Source organism: Toxotes jaculatrix, chromosome 5 (assembly GCF_017976425.1).
Source record: "Toxotes jaculatrix isolate fToxJac2 chromosome 5, fToxJac2.pri, whole genome shotgun sequence".
Lineage (NCBI taxonomy): Eukaryota > Metazoa > Chordata > Actinopteri > Toxotidae > Toxotes > Toxotes jaculatrix.
In genome coordinates this window covers 15,526,551-15,544,052 of record NC_054398.1, presented here as the reverse complement: position 1 = coordinate 15,544,052, position 17,502 = coordinate 15,526,551, and the positions used below count along the sequence as shown (strand labels likewise).

General features: G+C 39.2%; 2 protein-coding genes across 4 annotated transcripts; one reads left to right on the top strand and one right to left on the bottom strand.

Annotated features, from left to right (window-relative positions):
• Nucleotides 1-39: 39 nt before the first annotated feature.
• Nucleotides 40-7,738, bottom strand: znf592 (zinc finger protein 592). Its single transcript, XM_041038881.1, has 9 exons — nucleotides 7,614-7,738; nucleotides 4,884-7,144; nucleotides 4,601-4,779; nucleotides 4,322-4,495; nucleotides 4,068-4,227; nucleotides 3,512-3,772; nucleotides 2,850-2,962; nucleotides 2,599-2,740; nucleotides 40-2,479 (listed from the first exon to the last, which is right to left on the bottom strand). Exons 2-9 carry the CDS (start codon nucleotides 7,122-7,124, stop codon nucleotides 1,973-1,975), a joined length of 3,777 nt encoding a protein of 1,258 aa, XP_040894815.1. The 5' UTR covers nucleotides 7,125-7,144; nucleotides 7,614-7,738; the 3' UTR covers nucleotides 40-1,972.
• Nucleotides 7,739-8,992: 1,254 nt separating this feature from the next.
• slc28a1 (solute carrier family 28 member 1) lies at nucleotides 8,993-17,305 on the top strand. Of its 3 annotated transcripts, none has more exons than XM_041038221.1 (18): nucleotides 8,993-9,132; nucleotides 10,972-11,051; nucleotides 11,129-11,205; nucleotides 11,607-11,698; nucleotides 11,883-12,072; nucleotides 12,182-12,323; nucleotides 12,593-12,706; nucleotides 13,439-13,513; nucleotides 13,609-13,689; nucleotides 13,802-13,882; nucleotides 14,081-14,206; nucleotides 15,404-15,534; nucleotides 15,627-15,795; nucleotides 16,015-16,212; nucleotides 16,301-16,382; nucleotides 16,476-16,574; nucleotides 16,679-16,781; nucleotides 16,883-17,305. In XM_041038221.1, exons 2-18 carry the CDS (start codon nucleotides 11,025-11,027, stop codon nucleotides 17,001-17,003), a joined length of 1,908 nt encoding a protein of 635 aa, XP_040894155.1. In that variant the 5' UTR covers nucleotides 8,993-9,132; nucleotides 10,972-11,024; the 3' UTR covers nucleotides 17,004-17,305. The 3 variants fall into 3 exon arrangements, with proteins under 3 accessions (XP_040894155.1, XP_040894154.1, XP_040894156.1); XM_041038220.1 differs by lacking the exon at nucleotides 8,993-9,132 and adding an exon at nucleotides 10,664-10,726; XM_041038222.1 differs by lacking the exons at nucleotides 8,993-9,132; nucleotides 16,301-16,382; nucleotides 16,679-16,781; nucleotides 16,883-17,305 and adding an exon at nucleotides 10,664-10,726 and having other exon boundaries at nucleotides 16,015-16,264; nucleotides 16,476-16,542.
• Nucleotides 17,306-17,502: the final 197 nt, after the last annotated feature.

Genomic DNA, 17,502 nt, shown 5'->3' with positions numbered 1-17,502 from the left:
AATATTCTAATGAGATGAAGTCATCCATCTGTGGTCGGTTTCTTATTGGATGCATGATGCACATTAGAGTGCCTTGTGCTGTTTTGACTTGCTATGACGATTGTAAAATACGTGACCTCAATGCTAAACCACTAATTATCACATCCAAATACCATTAAATACTTTCCTCTCCACCAGTCAGAAACCAGCCTGTAACACAAGATAAAACACAAAGCAGATATATAATTAAATGCACCGATTTATTTGTAAGTACTTTACGTAAACATAACAGCAAGGCACATGGGCCACTGCATGCTGAATAGATGTAATGGCTTAAGAAATGCTGTGAATCCGGGTGTCATCGGCTACTGTATGTACACAGGTTACTTTCCTATACAAGTCCTCACTGAACACAGTATCAAAAGTACAAATCTGTCAACAAGCATTACAAAAGAACAAGTTGTGAACAAGTCATTCTTTCCAGCCTCTGCAGACTCACAGCTGCAGTGTGGTGATTTAAGGACTACAGAGAAATAAAGAGCTCATATAGCACTTACATAGAAAAGTTCACTTGTCAGTTAAGTCAATATGACCATATAGCCTTATTATCATTCCCAAAATAATTTATAAAATTTAATAATGTGGGATTATACATATTTTATATATATATTTTTTTTACATTGCACTGAGATTACCTGCAACTCTTCAAAGCCTCTCAACGTTTAACAATCACTGCCATTTACCATGGAGGTAGGAACTGTCATGTATTCATTACAAAACAAGAGGTGCTGCTTTACAAATCAGGACCTGCGAGTGAGAAGGAGCCACCATTACAAGTGCTTATCTGAGATGCTTCTTTCCTCTGAAGTCATCATAAATGTAAGAAATTCCTATGCTTTTATTTTTTCCTTATGAACGACTTCATATCAACAGGTCCTGATTTCTAAAACATTATCTCCAATAAGCCGTCAAACTTCACTTTCATACCTTCTCTGGATTATCCAAAACAATGTACCCTGATTTGACATAACATTGACCGTTCACTTGCCTGAAAAATACACTTCTGGCAAATTGAGGTATTTTCAATACTGCTGCACCACACATCCAATACCTCTCCATGTTTCTCCTGAATGCTCATTCAAAGAAAAAAAAAAAAAAAAACGTGTTTAAAAAAAAAAAGAAAAAAGGGCCAGATCTGGGACAACACATACACCCACCAATCAAATACGTTCAATAAACGTAAAGACAAAAGCACTTCAGAATGCTTGAAGAGTCAACTTTTGCTCTAATGTGTAGCCTAACTTCAGTAGGCTTTGCTTAGCAAGTCCTGTAAGTGATTTTACAGGATACTTTTTGAAAATAACTCTTTACCATAAATGCAGAAATACTGCTTTTAAATGAATACTGAAGTATGTTTTGTAATAAATGGCGACTACATTTCTAGTTTTGTACTGCAAAATAACTGCAACACAGTCCACATAAAAACTTAAACCTGAATCCCATTCAGGTAATAGTGTGTAGCATTAAATACTTAAGACAAAATTTAAACAGTTTAAATTTACTGTTGGTTACAAAGGCGGAAATCCACCCCATCACCCAATCAAAACCAGACCTAAAAACTGACGTTCCTGAGACTCCCCATCAGGGTGGATGGAAAAAAAAAAAAAGAAAGGAAATAGAAAGAAAAAAGCTTCAGCTGTAATATGTGTGCAGTTATGTCAAAATGAATATATTACCAACATGCAAAGTTAAATAAAAAATAGTTGAAATATGAATATTAATTTGTCTTCTCATTTATGAAAATACTGTTTTTTGTTAAATGTTTAGGATCTGCTTGAATATACTGCATGGCCTCTGAATAACTTGAGTGAAATGTCAAAAGGTCCAATCGCTCTGTACCACCTCCACGTATAACGTCAAGCGCCCTTGGTCACCTTCACATGGAAACTGAAGACACTACAGCAACATCAAAAAGGAGTTGAGGCGTCTCTCACTACCGGAGAGAGACCGTTTTTGTCTGACAGTGAGCGCTCAGTTTTAAATTACAGTCCGTGGTTTTGACACAGTGCAGACTGGCTGGTTCTTCTGCCTGTGAGGGCTCAGTTTCATTTAGCTCTGGTAACAAATTATTTACCTGATCAGTCTCTGCTGACCTAACTGGCTGATTATCCTGCTCCTTCTCTGTATCCCCTGCCTCCTCCTCCTCTTCTTCTTCTTTCGTCTCCCCTTCTTCGGGATCTTTGACTTTGTGTACAATAAAAAGATGTCTGTTGAGAGACAGCACCGATGTGAAACACAGGCCACAGTGAAGGCACTGAGGAGTGTTTTCATCAGTTTTATGCTGAGGTATATGCTGCTGGAACTGTGTACTGTCGTCTGTGATGAAACCACACTTTGAACAGCGGAACTGAGTTTTCAGACGCTTCGGTGACGGAGCCTCCAGACTCTCAGCGCGATCCTGCCCCTCCCTCTGAGTGCCAACAGCAGGTCTTTCTGATCCCTGCAAATCACAGACAGTTAAAATGATGACCCCTAAGATCTGTAACATTTGTATTTGTGCCTGCAGTTCTTTTCTTGGCGTTTGTTATTCAAATAAAAATAAAATAAAATAAATAATACCTTGCCCAAAGCCTTTTTTGACTCCTGGATGACTGTTTTCGGCATTTGGCCAAGATCAGGATTTTTGATTCCATGCATTAGACTGATGTGGTTCTTCAACATCACACTTGTCGTGAATATTGTCTTCGTATCTGTGCAATACCTTAAGAGTAAATAAAAAAAAAAGAAAGAAACAAATAAAAGATGGTTAATTTGATTCAGCACTGTGACAAAAACACTGATTATTTCATTTGCTAAAATAACAATCTTACCAACAAGAGTAATTTTTCTTTTTCCCGGCGTGGTCATTGCGAATATGTCTTCTCAGACTGGTTGTAGAGTTGAAAGACTGCTCACAGTGTCGACATGGATACTTCTTCATTGACTGTTGGAATAAAATAAAGATAAAAATATAAAGGTACTTTTTTGATATTATGAGCTTGACAAGGTTACTGATGTTGTCATGTAGATGAGAATTAGTGACAGGACACAATTTGAAATTTACACAAGCGTCAAGACATCAGAAACTTGTCTGAAGCTATATTTGCATCCCTCCGTTCAATCAACACCCACTACGACCTCGGCCAAAGGATTCACTGTCCAGCTGTCATCTGTCCTTTAAGGAAAGCAGCTGGCCAAAGTGTCTTACATCACATCACTAACCAGAAATACCACACAAACTATTGGTCCGCTTTATGTTAACACAGTTTTCAGGTAGGCTAGGATACTAAACTAGAGGCTTTGATCAATTATTTTAAATGCAGGTTTGCAGCATGTAAGGCTTGTAAGTTTAATGCTAGTTAAAGTGCACACTGCCAGTATATTGTATTATAACATAATGGCTCCAAAAAGATGCATTTGAGTGTGCAGCAGTCATTAAATGTTTAGGTTCAACACAAATACATTCCATCATGTTGAATTCACAATCTCTTACCTTCCCGTGTTTGGTCTTCACATGAGAAACAAAGGAGTCTCTTTCAGGAAACCACTGAAGACATTCCCCACACGTCCAGCCGGTGGGCTTCACACGAGGTCTGCCATCCTGCTCAGCCTTTTTTCTGGGACTATCTGTGTGTTTAACAGGAGTGTGACTCCTCTGCTGTTGGACGGAATGGGAATCCTGGTACCAGTCAGTCTTATCAGATTTTCTACTGTTCTTCTCTGCCTCTGCTGTCATGTTTCCTACGTGCACACCCTGCAAAACAAAAAACACATTGGAAAAATGACAAGAGGTAACAATATATGACTGACACTTGTTGCACTGGCTGACTTCTCGATTTACTGTGTTGATTTCCCTTTTTTTTTTGCAATTTTCACAGGAATAATGGAAATGAGTAGCCACATCCTATTTGCTAAAGTTTCAAGAATGAAATAAGTAACCAAGTACATGGATAAATACAAATAAATGTGAACAGGTTACTTGCACAGAGTTTATTTTAAACTAACACACATTCACAAGATCTCTTAATAAAAAAAACAATCAAACTAACCTTGAAGTGCTGCATTAACAGGTGCTTTTGTGGAAAGACTGAGTTGCATTCTGGACACTTGAATACACAGGTAACACGCTTGTTGGCATTCTGATGGAAATGCTGAAACAGTAACTGCTTCTTCTTGAAAATGGTCTCACATGAACACTTAAAGATTAACCTGCAAAACAAAGACAAAATAGTTGAAACAAACAGTAAAACCGGAAAAAGAAACGTGCAACTTTTAACAGTCAGGTCACGAGATGTGAACTTACTGAGGGGATACTTTGCTAGCGTTGTGTTTATTTTTCAAGTGAACTTCACAGCTGTCAGAGGTCTTGAAGGCAACTGGACAGATGGAGCACTTGTATAAGACCTCACAGTGTTTCTCTTCAATGTGAGTCTTTTGTCCTTGAAGGGTCTTGAAAACCATATCACAGTGAAGACATCTGATACAAAAAAAGGAAACATAATGCCACTTGTCTGTAACGCTGTTTTGTATGCAACTGAGACTTTTAAATTAAATTCCTGCATTTCATGCCTCAGATACTGACTTGTACCAAGCCTTGCGTGCGTAGTGCAGACAGTTTTCCTTGACGTGTTTCTGTATATCCGCAGAGCGACTCTGGGCACCACACTCAGGACAGCAGTATGGGGACTTGTGCGCATGAATACGCTGGTGAGCTCTGAAGCTGCACTTGTTGGGTAACAACATAGAGCACACCTTACACATCTGTGTTATAAAAGAAAGCAAAAGAAAAGTCTCAGCACTTAAAAAAAAAAACACATGAATACTTGTTACAGAGCCTGTGCTATTTCAATGAAACATCTACTCACAAGTCCTTCCACATCTTCTGACGGCCTTTGGTAATGGCCTGCAAGTGCTTTGTAGTCAGGTAACTGATTGTTACACTCCAGGCATCGGAGTCGGTGGCGAACGAAGCTGTCTGGATATAAGGGCAGGACAGGTTGGCTTTTAGGTGTGGGTGACGGCGAGGCGTAAGAGTCTGTATTCACAGGTTCAGTGCTCAGGGGTACAAACATTTGTTCCTCTGCTATGGGTTTCATATAGAGCTGTGTGCACTGCATCACCATGCCATTGTTCTTGTGCTCCCGGGCATGTGCCAACAAAGCACACTTGTTGAAAAACACCATGGTCTTCGCACAGTGTGTACATCCCACTTCAATGTGAACGCTCCTCCTGCTGTAATGATACACAAGACTCCTCTCCACTCCAAAGGAGTCCCCACACTCGAGGCAGCAGTACCCACGTGGTGGAAGGTTGATATTGCTCTCCGGAGGGGGGTTTAGGTTGGGCACATAGGTAGGCACAGGGTTGGCATTGTTCAACAGTCTGTTCAAGGTTCCTGCTGCTGTGTTAGGAATGGACGTGCGAGGATAAGAGTTGGCTGATTTGACTTGATGCACCAATGGGACTGTACTGTACACCGTAGAGGACAGTGTGTGCTGACTTTGTTGATGAGAGGTGGACCGTGCAGCTACTGAAGCAGCAACACTGTGAGGGACCAGGTTCAAACTAGCTAAGTGCATTGCTTTTGGCAGGAAGTTTGTGCTAGTTGTTTGGCCTGTTGTGGCTGACACTCTCTTTGGTTTCTGCCCCTGATGTGCAACAGATCTTTTGACAGGACCACTAGCATTATGAAATACTGTTGCGGACTGTGTTGTGCCTGACCTCCTGGAGTTTGCTTCTGATTTGTTGTGTAAAACTTTTGGTGAAGATGCACTAGCTGGAGTGCCTTTATTCTGTATTCCAACAATGGTGTCAACAGCCGCACTTTGAGACTGATGAGGAGACATATTGCAGTAAGAGTCTTCACTAATCATACTCTGCGATGGAGAGGATTCATAAGTAGAATGAACTTCATCTGTTTCAGAATCAGGCAGCACACTGGTGACGGTGCGCTTGATCTGACCATATTTGGTTTTGATGGTCTTAATTCTGACCCTGGGTATAGCAGGGGGTGACCCAGATGCCACTGCTGGGGATGCTTTTCCACTACTATCACTGCAGATGCTTACAGGGCTATCAGAAGGTCTCATTAACCGTTTCACAGCTTCAAGAGGACTTCTGGGGCTTCGTGGGGATATGGGCACCTTGGGGCTAACTTTCATGCAGTCACTCTGAACTGCTGATGTCTCTCTGGGATTATTTTGCTCACTGGGATCTTTTCTAGCATTTAGAGCCACCAAAGCCTCAAGGCAAGAGGATAATTTAGAAGTCTGAGATCTGACATGTGGATAAGAGGTGGGAACATTCATTGTGGCTCCTGAATTGCAGTTGGTCTCAATTAAGTTCTGGTTACCACTTGGTGGTGGAAGTGCACTGTGTTCTCTAGGTGTTGTATCCATTTCATTACTGACACAGATGTCAGAGGGCTCCTCGCTTCTACTACTTTCTGCTCTGCTCCTTTGAGTGTTCTTGTGAACGTCAGAGTCTGCTCTGCATTCATCAAACATGCTGAGGTCCAGTTTTTTTGGATTGTCTGGGACTGAAGTCTCCACCAAAACTGAAGCTTCTGGGAAACAGGGTCTCTCTTGTTTTGGATGCACTTCATCTGTACTACACTGAGTATCTTCAGACTCAGGACTGGAAATGGGGCTAAAATGAGAAAGTGACTGGGAAAATATTGGTGCTCCATCAGGTTTGTGCTGAATAGGTGCCTTTCCGAGAAGCTCTCTTGAACTCTCCCCATTCAAAGCAGAAACAAATGATTTAGAGAAGCCAGTGTTGGTTGTCTCAACAGAATCAATGGAGGTCTCTTGTCCACTGAATCCATTTAACAATGCTGATCCTGAGTGAAGCCGATCACCAAAACCTTCTAGCGACTCCTGGCGACTCGTGTTTTTCACAATAACACTAACAGCAGGAATATCTGATGTTGTGGCAGCTTGGTTACTCAATAAGCTGTCATCCAGACAGATCCCCACGTGCTTCAGCTGACTCTCTGTCTCCTCATGACTCCCCTGGATGGGCTCTTTGGCATCCAACCCTGTGGCATCTGGGATGTCAAAGGCAGCCAGAAGATCATCAAAATCTGGGGTTTTCATGTCACCCATGGCTGCGCAGTCTCATAAACCTACAGAAACACATGCAACGTTAGCTATTAAAGCACACACTGGGCGCCGCAGGCAGAGATTAAAAACCGTAACTGTTTTACTATGTGACAACAGTTTAGCAGCTGTATAACGTCCTCTATGCTAACGTTAGCTTTAGCTAGCAAGCTAACGTTGCAAGAATCTGCAGGCTTTCGTACGTGCAGCTACCATTTTGTAACAAAACACGCATTAACACACAAACCATACGTGTCTTAACATTTAACACAGACTACATTGCACACACATTTATGAAAAATCAACTTCTACGTGTAAGTTGTTTTGGTGTTAGCCTAGCTAACACTTGAAATACACTCAATAAGCCGAGAGGCTACATAACGTAGCCAAGCTACCAAGTTAGCAACCTAGCTTAGCAACATGTTCGCGCGCAAATAATTTACCAAAGCTAGTAACCTAAACTCGGCATTTATACATATGCACAAGTTCGCTTACCATTTGATCTGGTTATGTTTAACAGCTATAGTAAATTAGCTATACAGTTAACCGTAGGCGCTAAGTGTTCGCCAGCTAGGTTTAGCTGTAGCAGGGTTTCATAGCTAGGCTAAAGGCTACTATCGTCAACTTCGTTTTCCTTTTCCTGTCAGTGAGTCACTCAAACCCTCGGCGCTGTCTTGCAGACGAGAGGCGGTCCCACTTGGCCGCATGAAACGGTGCTGTTCCCTACAAGGAGGAGGAAGACGGTATGTTGTGTGGCTCCGCTGCTACAATACACAGACGCTGGCATTGTAATAAATGTGAAGTAGTAGAAAATAATATGCCAATATTAATATCAAAATCAAATCTAAAACATATCCACGATAGGGAGGAGTATGCATGCCCTAGGAGTTAAGCCTTGTAGTCCCAATAAGCTGAGTGATCCACAAAAGAAAAAAAAGTGGTCAAAGCTTAAGCAGCAGAGGTTGCCAACAGGGTTGCTAGGTCTGTGTGACAAAACTTAGTGAGAACTCAAAATATGCCTCTGCCAAACAGTGTGCACTTCCTTTAAAATCTAACTGCATTGCTGTTATTGCCAGATGTGCTGATGTATCTAAAAGGTAACACCAACCAGTTCTTTCACCTAAGTCTTAATATGGCCTTGTGCAATTAGATACAGAATGCCACTAGGATGTTTATCTTAACAGCGAAACCACCCATGTATTCTTTGTTGTACTCACTGTCCTCCAATCCATTGTGGCAGTCTATGCTTTAATAGAGAGTTTTGTCAGTTTATAATCAGAATGTAAACAAAGGAAACCAGGCATAAGCGCCATTGTTTGATCTTCTTAGTAACCTGGAAATGTTGTAAATCACAGGGCATGACAGAGAAAGATAAGGTAGAGTTTTACTGTGTGTTTTTGATATATCTGCTGTACCTAGGACTTCCTGATATGCAGTAATGATAATGAGTTGATTTTCCTGGTGAAATAAGGTAACGTGGAATTGAATGTTGATAGATAACTGAAAACAACATTTTCCAGGTTCTTAATGTGAAGGGCCGTAACTCACACTGTAATCTAGAACTAGGACTGAACTCATCCCAGTGGTATTTACACTAAATTGCTGTCTGTGACTTATGGAGGACTGCCCACATATAGCAGTCTTATTTGGAGTAAAAGAGCAGGTTCAGCTTTCAGGCTATCTCCAGCTTCAGTACCTCGGGAGCCTCTGAGTTGGGACAAAGAATATATTTCATTGAGAGAGCTAGGTTTCGATATCCTGTAAGACATTATTGAGGGATTTGAGGCTCAGAATCTCACTTCCCGCTATTCAGGCAGCGCTGTACTGCCGTCGGTTCCTGGTAAATTTGTAGACACTGTGAGCTGAAGCACTTTGGTATCAGATAAAAAAAAAAGAAAAAAAGAAGCTTCAGTGAGTATAAACTTAACAGAAGCAGTGATAAAACAGGATCTAACAGCTATGTGGATTATCATTTACTGTATGTAGCCTACATACAGCCAAAGATTACAGCAAGGTAATGTTTATTTGAAGGATTAAACAAACTGCATTTTGAAAATCATTTGTTTTAAATATGGGTTACATTTTTTTAGCCTGCAAATAAAAACATACTTATGCAAGATTAAAGGAAACAACAAACTCACTGAATGGTGATATCTTGCTTAAATTCAGCTTAATGTTGCATAAATTAGGTTTTTTTTTTTTTTTGTATTGTACAATCATCTCTCAGCAGTTGTATTTCTCCAGCCATGATTGCCACATCTAAATTGTAAGAGGAATCTGTTCTGTTGGCAAATGACTTGATGGCATACATAAAAAGAATGTCTTGATTTAGTGAACCAAGGCATTATTAGGTCATTAACCTCTGCTAATGAATTTCAGGGTCTTCAAGGCTCTCTGACAACTTACAGAACACAAGTATCCTGTGGTTTTAAACAAGAATGAATGTTTATCGCCTGCACCCAGACAGACGTAGCCCACATCAAATGTTATGAACCATGGAGTGACTATTTTTGTGGGAATCAGAGATTTGTGTGTGTGTGTGTGTGTGTGTGTGTGTGTGTGTGTGTGTGTGTGTGTGTGTGTGTGTGTGTGTGTGCGACAAAATCAAATTTGAGCTCCAATGAGTAGAACAAATGGCTGCTGTTATATCCAATCGTGAATTATCACCCTGAAAGCAATTGCACAGCTATATATTTAATAGACCAGATAACAGCCAAAACTGATCTGGAAGCTATCTGATAGCGCAGTGAGTACTCAATGTACTTATTTTCCAAAGTAATCATTTAAAGAGATGAGACGTCATAGAAATATAAGTTAATTTGACACTTGAGTAATTTGAGTGATGTGTGCTGCATTTTCTGAAGTTATTTTAATTCTAACAATATAAAATGGTTTTATTCATTGTAACCTGTTTGAAAGCTTCACAGCCACAAAACAGCATTTATAATTTATTCTGTATTACACCTATATGTCTGTCTGTATAAAGGCTACTTAAATGTTGATCTAGGGAGATTATTTGTGTCCCTGTCTAATCTAAGTGCTTTTTCTCAAATGAGAGTTTGATATTGTTTTGATGTACACACATAATCTTACAAAAACTAAAATTAGAAAGAAATTCATCTCGTTGTTGATTCACATCCTTGTGACAAATTTATTTTTAAGAAACCTTTTTACAAACAGGAGGTATCTTATGATACATACAGCATGTGTGGAGCACAAGCTCCTACAGATAAACTCATTCATGATTAAACTACTTCATTATGTATTCTGTTGTATTATCACAAATCAGATTTTCAGGTTTAGAGTCAGCGCCAATGAATTTATGTGTGTGCACAAGGATTTACGTTTTATCATCTGTTGCTCCAGTGATTTTGCAAATGACGAACTTGGTCAACATCACGTCCAATCCGATGTTGCTTCATAAGGCCCCATTAAATCATTTCTGTTGCATTATCACACCGTCATGTACGTCCTGTGAGAAATCAGGGCAGTGCGTAACGTGTCTGTTAATTAATGATAAGATGTTTCATAGAGGGCAGAGTATATTTTCCCTCAGTGTATTTTACAGCACAGCATTTGACAGCCGGGTTTAGGAGCACTCAAAATGAGTAAGCCATTAGCTCTGCTTTTCCTTGAATTAAGCTGTTTGTTTTGCAGTTGTGAAGTGGTATTTTTGTGCATTCTCCACAAGATAAGCCTCCACGACTCTGTGGACTTATTTTAAGGTTTTTTTTATCTTACAGAGTACATGGAGACACAGCTTGTTACTTGTTTGGCATTGCTGCTGGCTCAAGCTGAACTTGCTTTTCCTAAAAGCTGCCGCCTAGAAGTGAACAATTGTTCTGTTTTTCAGCCGAAATCAACAGTGTCCAGCTGAACAAGGAATCCTATGCCAACAGAAATGGCATGGTCAACGAGGCTTTTGAAATAGAGGTATGTGTCACCTTTCATTTTGAAAGAAAATGAACAACATTATAATTTTTTTAAATAAAATGCCTTTATTTTCTTAGGAGGACAACAATACTGATTCTGGCAGCTTCAAAGGGCAGACTAAAAAGACTAAAAAGGGATTGGGATCATACCTGAGGTCTGTCAGTACAAGTATAAGTAGCTGTAGTTTGTAAAACAGAAGTAGTAATGAAAAACTAGCAGGTATAAAGTGAATTCAACAGAATTATGCCACTGCAACGTGTTGTCCTTACACCATGGAAATAGTAGTATATGTAAATAATTAGCAAACATACAACACAGCATCTACACTGTTTTCTGTGCAACTGTGATCTTTGTGAGATTTCTTTCCTTGTGTGTTGAGATTTGATTGTATTTCACACAAAACAAGTCTCCGGGGGAAATAATCCATGACTTGAAAATGAATCTATAGCATTATGAGAAAGACATTTTTATATTCACTTAAGGGAAAAATATTTGAAAAATGAAGTATATTTTGTTCAGAATTGGACCTCACTTCTGTTTTGTTCTGTACTTCAGCAAAGTTTCCAAGCCGATTAATGCCACAGAGGATTACGTCAAATCTCACTCACAAACCTTCAAATACATTGTGTTGGGAATACTTGGAGCAGGTAATGTGAAAAGTCTGATCATTTGGGTGAAAATTTTACAGCCAGTGGCAGTTTATTCAGTGGCGGTGTCCTGCACACTTTGCATTTTTTTAATGATATTTATTTAGATGACTATGACAAGACAGGAATAATCATGTGGATGCAGACAATGATTTTTGATCATACACTCTTTTTTGCTCATTAGGTTATGTCGCATACTTCATCGCAGCCTGTGTATTGGATTTCCAGAGGGCCACTGCTCTTGTAGTCCTTACCTGTTTGGCTGTTGTGACTAAATCATATGAACTTTTGAAGGAGTACAAGGGAGAAAGCATCAGTCAGTGTTTCAGACCTGCAGTCAGATGCTTTAAATCAAACCTGAAATGGATAAAATGGTGAGCAGATGTGACGTTTTCAATGGCATTGTCCTGAGTGTGATAAAGAGCGACTCATAATGGAATATGTTATGAATGAGGGTGTGTGTTTTTACATTGTGTTTTACAGGGTTTTCATCGTTGTGGTTGTGGCCCTGCTTGTGGTGTGGCTGGTCTTAGACACAAGCCAGCGTCCTGAGCAGCTTATATCATTTGGAGGTGTGTGCATGTTCATCGTGCTTATGTTCCTCTTCTCGGCACACAGGACAGCGGTGAGTTTTTTCACTGACTCAACCTCTGACTCCGCTCATGGATAAATAATTACTGTGGTCACATCTGTTTCGAAACATGCTTGGGCGTCATCCCTCAAGTTATCTCTGGTCTGTTTTGCTGAGACTTTGGATATCACTTGGCCTTGTGCCTCTATCATCTTAAGGTTAAGCAGAAGTGTCTCCTTGCAATAACACAAGGCTTTATGGAGACTCCCTGATACACTGATTGTCTACTTAACTACTTGCTTTTTAAAAAAAAAACTTTTTAGGTATCATGGAGGCCTGTGTTTTGGGGTCTCGGGTTGCAGTTCTGTATTGGCCTTTTTGTCATAAGAACACAGCCTGGACTCGTAGCTTTCGAATGGCTTGGAAAACAAGTGCAGGTATTACACTTAAGTGTTTTCTTTTTGTACAGTAAATAATTAAAACTCTGTTCATAAGAAGGTGTATACAAAGGTGTATTCTACTAGAATTATTTGCTAGAAATAATCATACAACTCCATTACCAAACATAGCATGAACAGCTATTTGTCGAATTTTTGTATTAGGACCCTTGATTTCAAATATCATCAGTTTATGTAATATTAATAACATCCAGAATGTACATTTTGTATTCAACATATGTCACTATTAGTGAGTCAGGTGTACATGTAACACACTAAAATATAAAATAAACAAACAAAAAATTAATAAACAACAAGAGTAGTATTACTGTGAAATGTGTTATCTAGTATTTAAGTATTTATTTCCTGTCACATCCTACGTGATCCTGAAACACTTCGCTTGCACAACAGATTTTGCTTGTATGACACACAGTGTTTCTTATCTCCTAACTCACAATATTCTTTAACTGAATGGATCATACATGCTTATCTTTAGAGTTACTTTATTAGGCTGTTCACCCTTATTCTCGAGTCATCCAAGGGTCAAATCAGCAGAATGTGCTCACAGACATGTGGTCTGTTAATCACTTTTTAATTTGTGGGTCTGTCTCTACTGAGTTGCTTCTTTAGTTCCTGTTGTAAAGTATAAATATCATAAATAAATGGAGCGAGGAAATAAAAATAATTATGAAATAATATAACCTATTTTTCTTCTTTGTCTCATAATTGCAGATATTCCTCGAATATACCAAAGAAGGGTCATTGTTTGTTTTTGGGGATCTGATCGCAGACATTTTTGCCTTTCAAGTAAGAAGATGAATGAATGACAATTTATTCTTCACCTTACTGAGATTGTAAATAATTGAATGTGCTTAATTTTAGTTCTGTGATTTCCTCCTCAGGCTTTGCCCATTGTCGTGTTCTTCAGCAGCGTGATGTCGGTCCTTTACTTTTTGGGGATAATGCAGTGGCTCATATTGAAGGTGAAGCAAGTTTAAAACATGTACCTCACATGTTCCTGTAGGTCTGGGTGTAAATTGCTTACGCCTGCAGTGACGTACTGTGACCAAGAGCCATATGTTTTTGTCCCCACAGATCTCATGGATGATGCAGATAACGATGGGAACCTCTCCCACAGAGACCTTGAGTGTGGCAGGCAATATATTTGTTGGGCAGGTACTCGGTGCAAAGCATGATGTCTTTGCAATACTATCTTTGACGCTTGTCTGACTGTAGTTTGCTCTGAAAATTCAGTCTGAATCTCTCTGTACTTTAGTTTTATGATTGCATAATGAATCTTTAATAACTGGAGGGGGAAAAACCCTACAGTTACTCTGCTTGTTTTCTTTTACATCATGTTTTTTTGTGCATTAGACTGAAGCACCGCTGCTGATCCGTCCCTATTTGAAGGACATGACCAAATCTGAGATCCATGCTGTCCTGACTGGTGGATTTGCCACAATTGCAGGCAGTGTCATGGGGGCATTCATCTCATTTGGGGTGAGATGAAGCTGTTTTCATACCAGAACCTAATATATACGTACACACGATAACAATAAAACTATACTTAAATAGCACATTTCATACAAAAAGCTGCAAGAAAACTATTTAATTTGTGGTTGAATGCAGTTTTAAGTTTTCTATTAAAAATTAAAAAGAAGTTACACATTCTTAAATCTAAATCTAAAGACCCCTGATATGTATTTGGAACTGAACTGATTTGAAAACACCAAAATATTTCTGTGGTCATAGTCAGTGGAGTGTTTTTTCTCTGAGGGTGATATGTGCACTCACTTTTACATTGGTGAAGATCCTGGCTGCAGTACTTTGAACATGTTGTAAATGAAGTAAGGCCTGTGAACAATGCAACGACCTTGGTGATGTACGTTAAGTGGCTAAAAGTCACTTTGCTGTGCTTCAAAGTTTCAACTGCTATCAAAGAGATGTAGCGGTTAAAAGAATGTGCACTAAGATGTGAAATAACATTTGCTCTTTTGACTAAAATCTCTGTTTTGCCTATGCTTAACTGAAAAACTTTTTGATAGCATGTATGTACAAAAAAGGACCCAAAACTGAACCTTGGGGTACACCACTGAAAAGATGTGTTTTTTCTAAACACAACTCCCCACAGAAAACAAAGTAGTGTCAACCTTAGGTAAGTAGGTTAGGCAAGACCAGAAGAAACTATACCAGAGAGCTCAAGATAAATCAGTACTTTGCTCAAAAGTAACAGGCTGTACCAAAGCTGTGTTCAAGGTCACGGGAAGGAAGCCAGTCTGCAGGAAGAGGTTAATAATGTTCAGTAGTCCTGCTGACAAGAAAGTCAAATACCATCTTTTAGAAAGCTGCTAATCATGGGGTCAAGGGCACAATTGAGGAATAAATCAGCATCGACTACATTAAAACTAGAAAAGATTCTGGCTGGGGGAGGGATACGTTTAACTCTTAACATGATCAGTGTTATGGTCTATTTGATCTAATGGTTGTTATTTCATCTCTGAAAAATGAGCTGCAAAGGCATGACATCTAGATCTTGAGGATTAAGGTAAAACAAAAAACATTTTAAGTTTGATGATGGTTTTGTGAAGTTGATTTGCAGTTTTATTATTTCAGTAAATCTTCATAGCCTACAAATATCAAATGCAGTAACTCCACCACAGCGCCCCGAATTAAATGAGGCATCACTGTATTTTGCAGATTGATGCATCTTCCTTGATATCAGCCTCTGTGATGGCTGCTCCATGTGCCTTGGCCATCTCCAAACTGTCTTATCCTGAGACAGAGCAGAGTATCTTCAAGTCAGAGAAGAATATTAAAGTGGCTTGCGGGTGTGTATAGTTGTCCCTTCATTTCTTCTCAGTCCTTTCATGTTTTTTTTCTGCTTTTATGAGCTAAATGGCTTTTTTTCAAAACTCCCTAGAGATGAACAGAACATTCTGGAGGCGGCTAGCAGCGGAGCATCTGCTTCAATAGGTCTTGTTGCAAACATTGCAGCAAACTTGATAGCCTTTCTCGCCATCCTCGGGTTCATAAATCAAGCTTTGAGTTGGCTCGGAGGTATGGTGGGATATCCTTCAGTCACATTTCAGGTATGCTTTAGCAAAAGACTGAAAACTTGACTGTGACATTTTGATGATGTGGGGTTCTTTTAAAGTTTTAGAATTTAATGAATGTATCTTATAATAACTTTACATTTTCAATAATTATTCTGACACATATTCAATTATGCTGACATTTCACAGATTTTGTCTACATTTACTAATGTCTTATAATGTCCAAATAACTTTATGTGTTTCTGTGTTTCTAAGTTAATTTGCTCTTACGTATTCATGCCTGTGGCCTTCATGATGGGGATACCATATGAGGAGAGTTTCACTGTGGCTGAACTAATTGGCACAAAGTTCTTCCTCAATGAGTTTGTGGCTTATGAGAAATTATCTCAACTCAAGAACAACAGACTCAATGGACTTGATCAAATTGTTGGAGGAGAAGCACAATGGATATCAGTGAGTAAACATCCTTAGCTGGAGTTCGTGAACACCCCACAAAAAAGTTAAGGTGAGTGATTTTGTTGTTTTTTTTTTCTTGCTACAGGTCAGGTCAGAAATAATCACCACTTATGCTCTTTGTGGGTTCGCCAACTTTAGCTCACTGGGTATTGTGATCGGTGGCCTGTGTAAGTGTTTCATCATCTTGTCACATTTTTTTCCTGCCCCAGGATCCTGTGTCAGTAATGCTTTTTGACACATTGTGTTTTCTTTTACCAAAGCCTCTATATGCCCATCGAGAAGAAGTGATGTCTCATCTCTGGTGCTGAGAGCTATGATCACTGGCACCTGTGTATCTCTTGTCAATGCTTGCATTGCAGGTAAGAGCGTTTGAATTTTTTAAATCTCAAGGGTTTGTTTTTAGTGCATCTAAAGAGCGTAATGCAGTGCCGTTGAACTGAGTAGCTCCAACTTTGTTTCTCAGGGATCCTCTATGTTCCACTGGATTGTGTGGAGCTGTTCAAAGTGTCTACTTTCAATGCCACAGATGGGAACATTCAAGCTTGCTGTCAGGACCTCTTTCAAAGGTATGCATTTGATAGATTATTACATGTGTACTCAGGCAGTTAAATATTTCCCTGTGGTAAGGGGCCATTTGTAATTACATCTAAATTTAATCCTTTTGCAGCACCGTAAACAATGGGACCATCTCATTTGAAGGCTCGTGGAGCACAGTAGCAAATGTCACAGCGTTTTTCTCTAAATGTTGCCAGTGTTGTGGTCTTTCTCACGTGGCAGTGTGTCAGTAAAAAAAAAAACACATATCAGTGTCTGTTTTGTTAATGTAAAAATGTAAAGCCTGTATGCATATCTTTTCAAGAGGAATGTATCTTTCATGTATCATATTGTAAATTAATTAAGAAATCGCCTTTTATTTAAATCCAAGGATTAAAAGGACACACCTCAAGAAATGTACCTCAAGAAATGTTCAGGCATCAACAGTTTGATGAATGTAAATATTTCAAATAAAGTTGAGAGCCTCGATTATTTTTATAATGTTACTGATAATTATACATGAAGCCATGTAAAAGACAACGTGAATCATTCTGGGACACAAATGTTTTACACATTTATTTAAAAAAAAAAAAACATTAGCTGACATGGTGTAAGATACCAAAGACAGCAGACATTGTAAACGCACATTTATTCACGCACTCACTCATTCAGACTTTCCCTCACACATTTACTATTTTTCTTCACGCTACTTGAGTTATTTAGTCCTTTGACTTTTATGTACACATGAACATA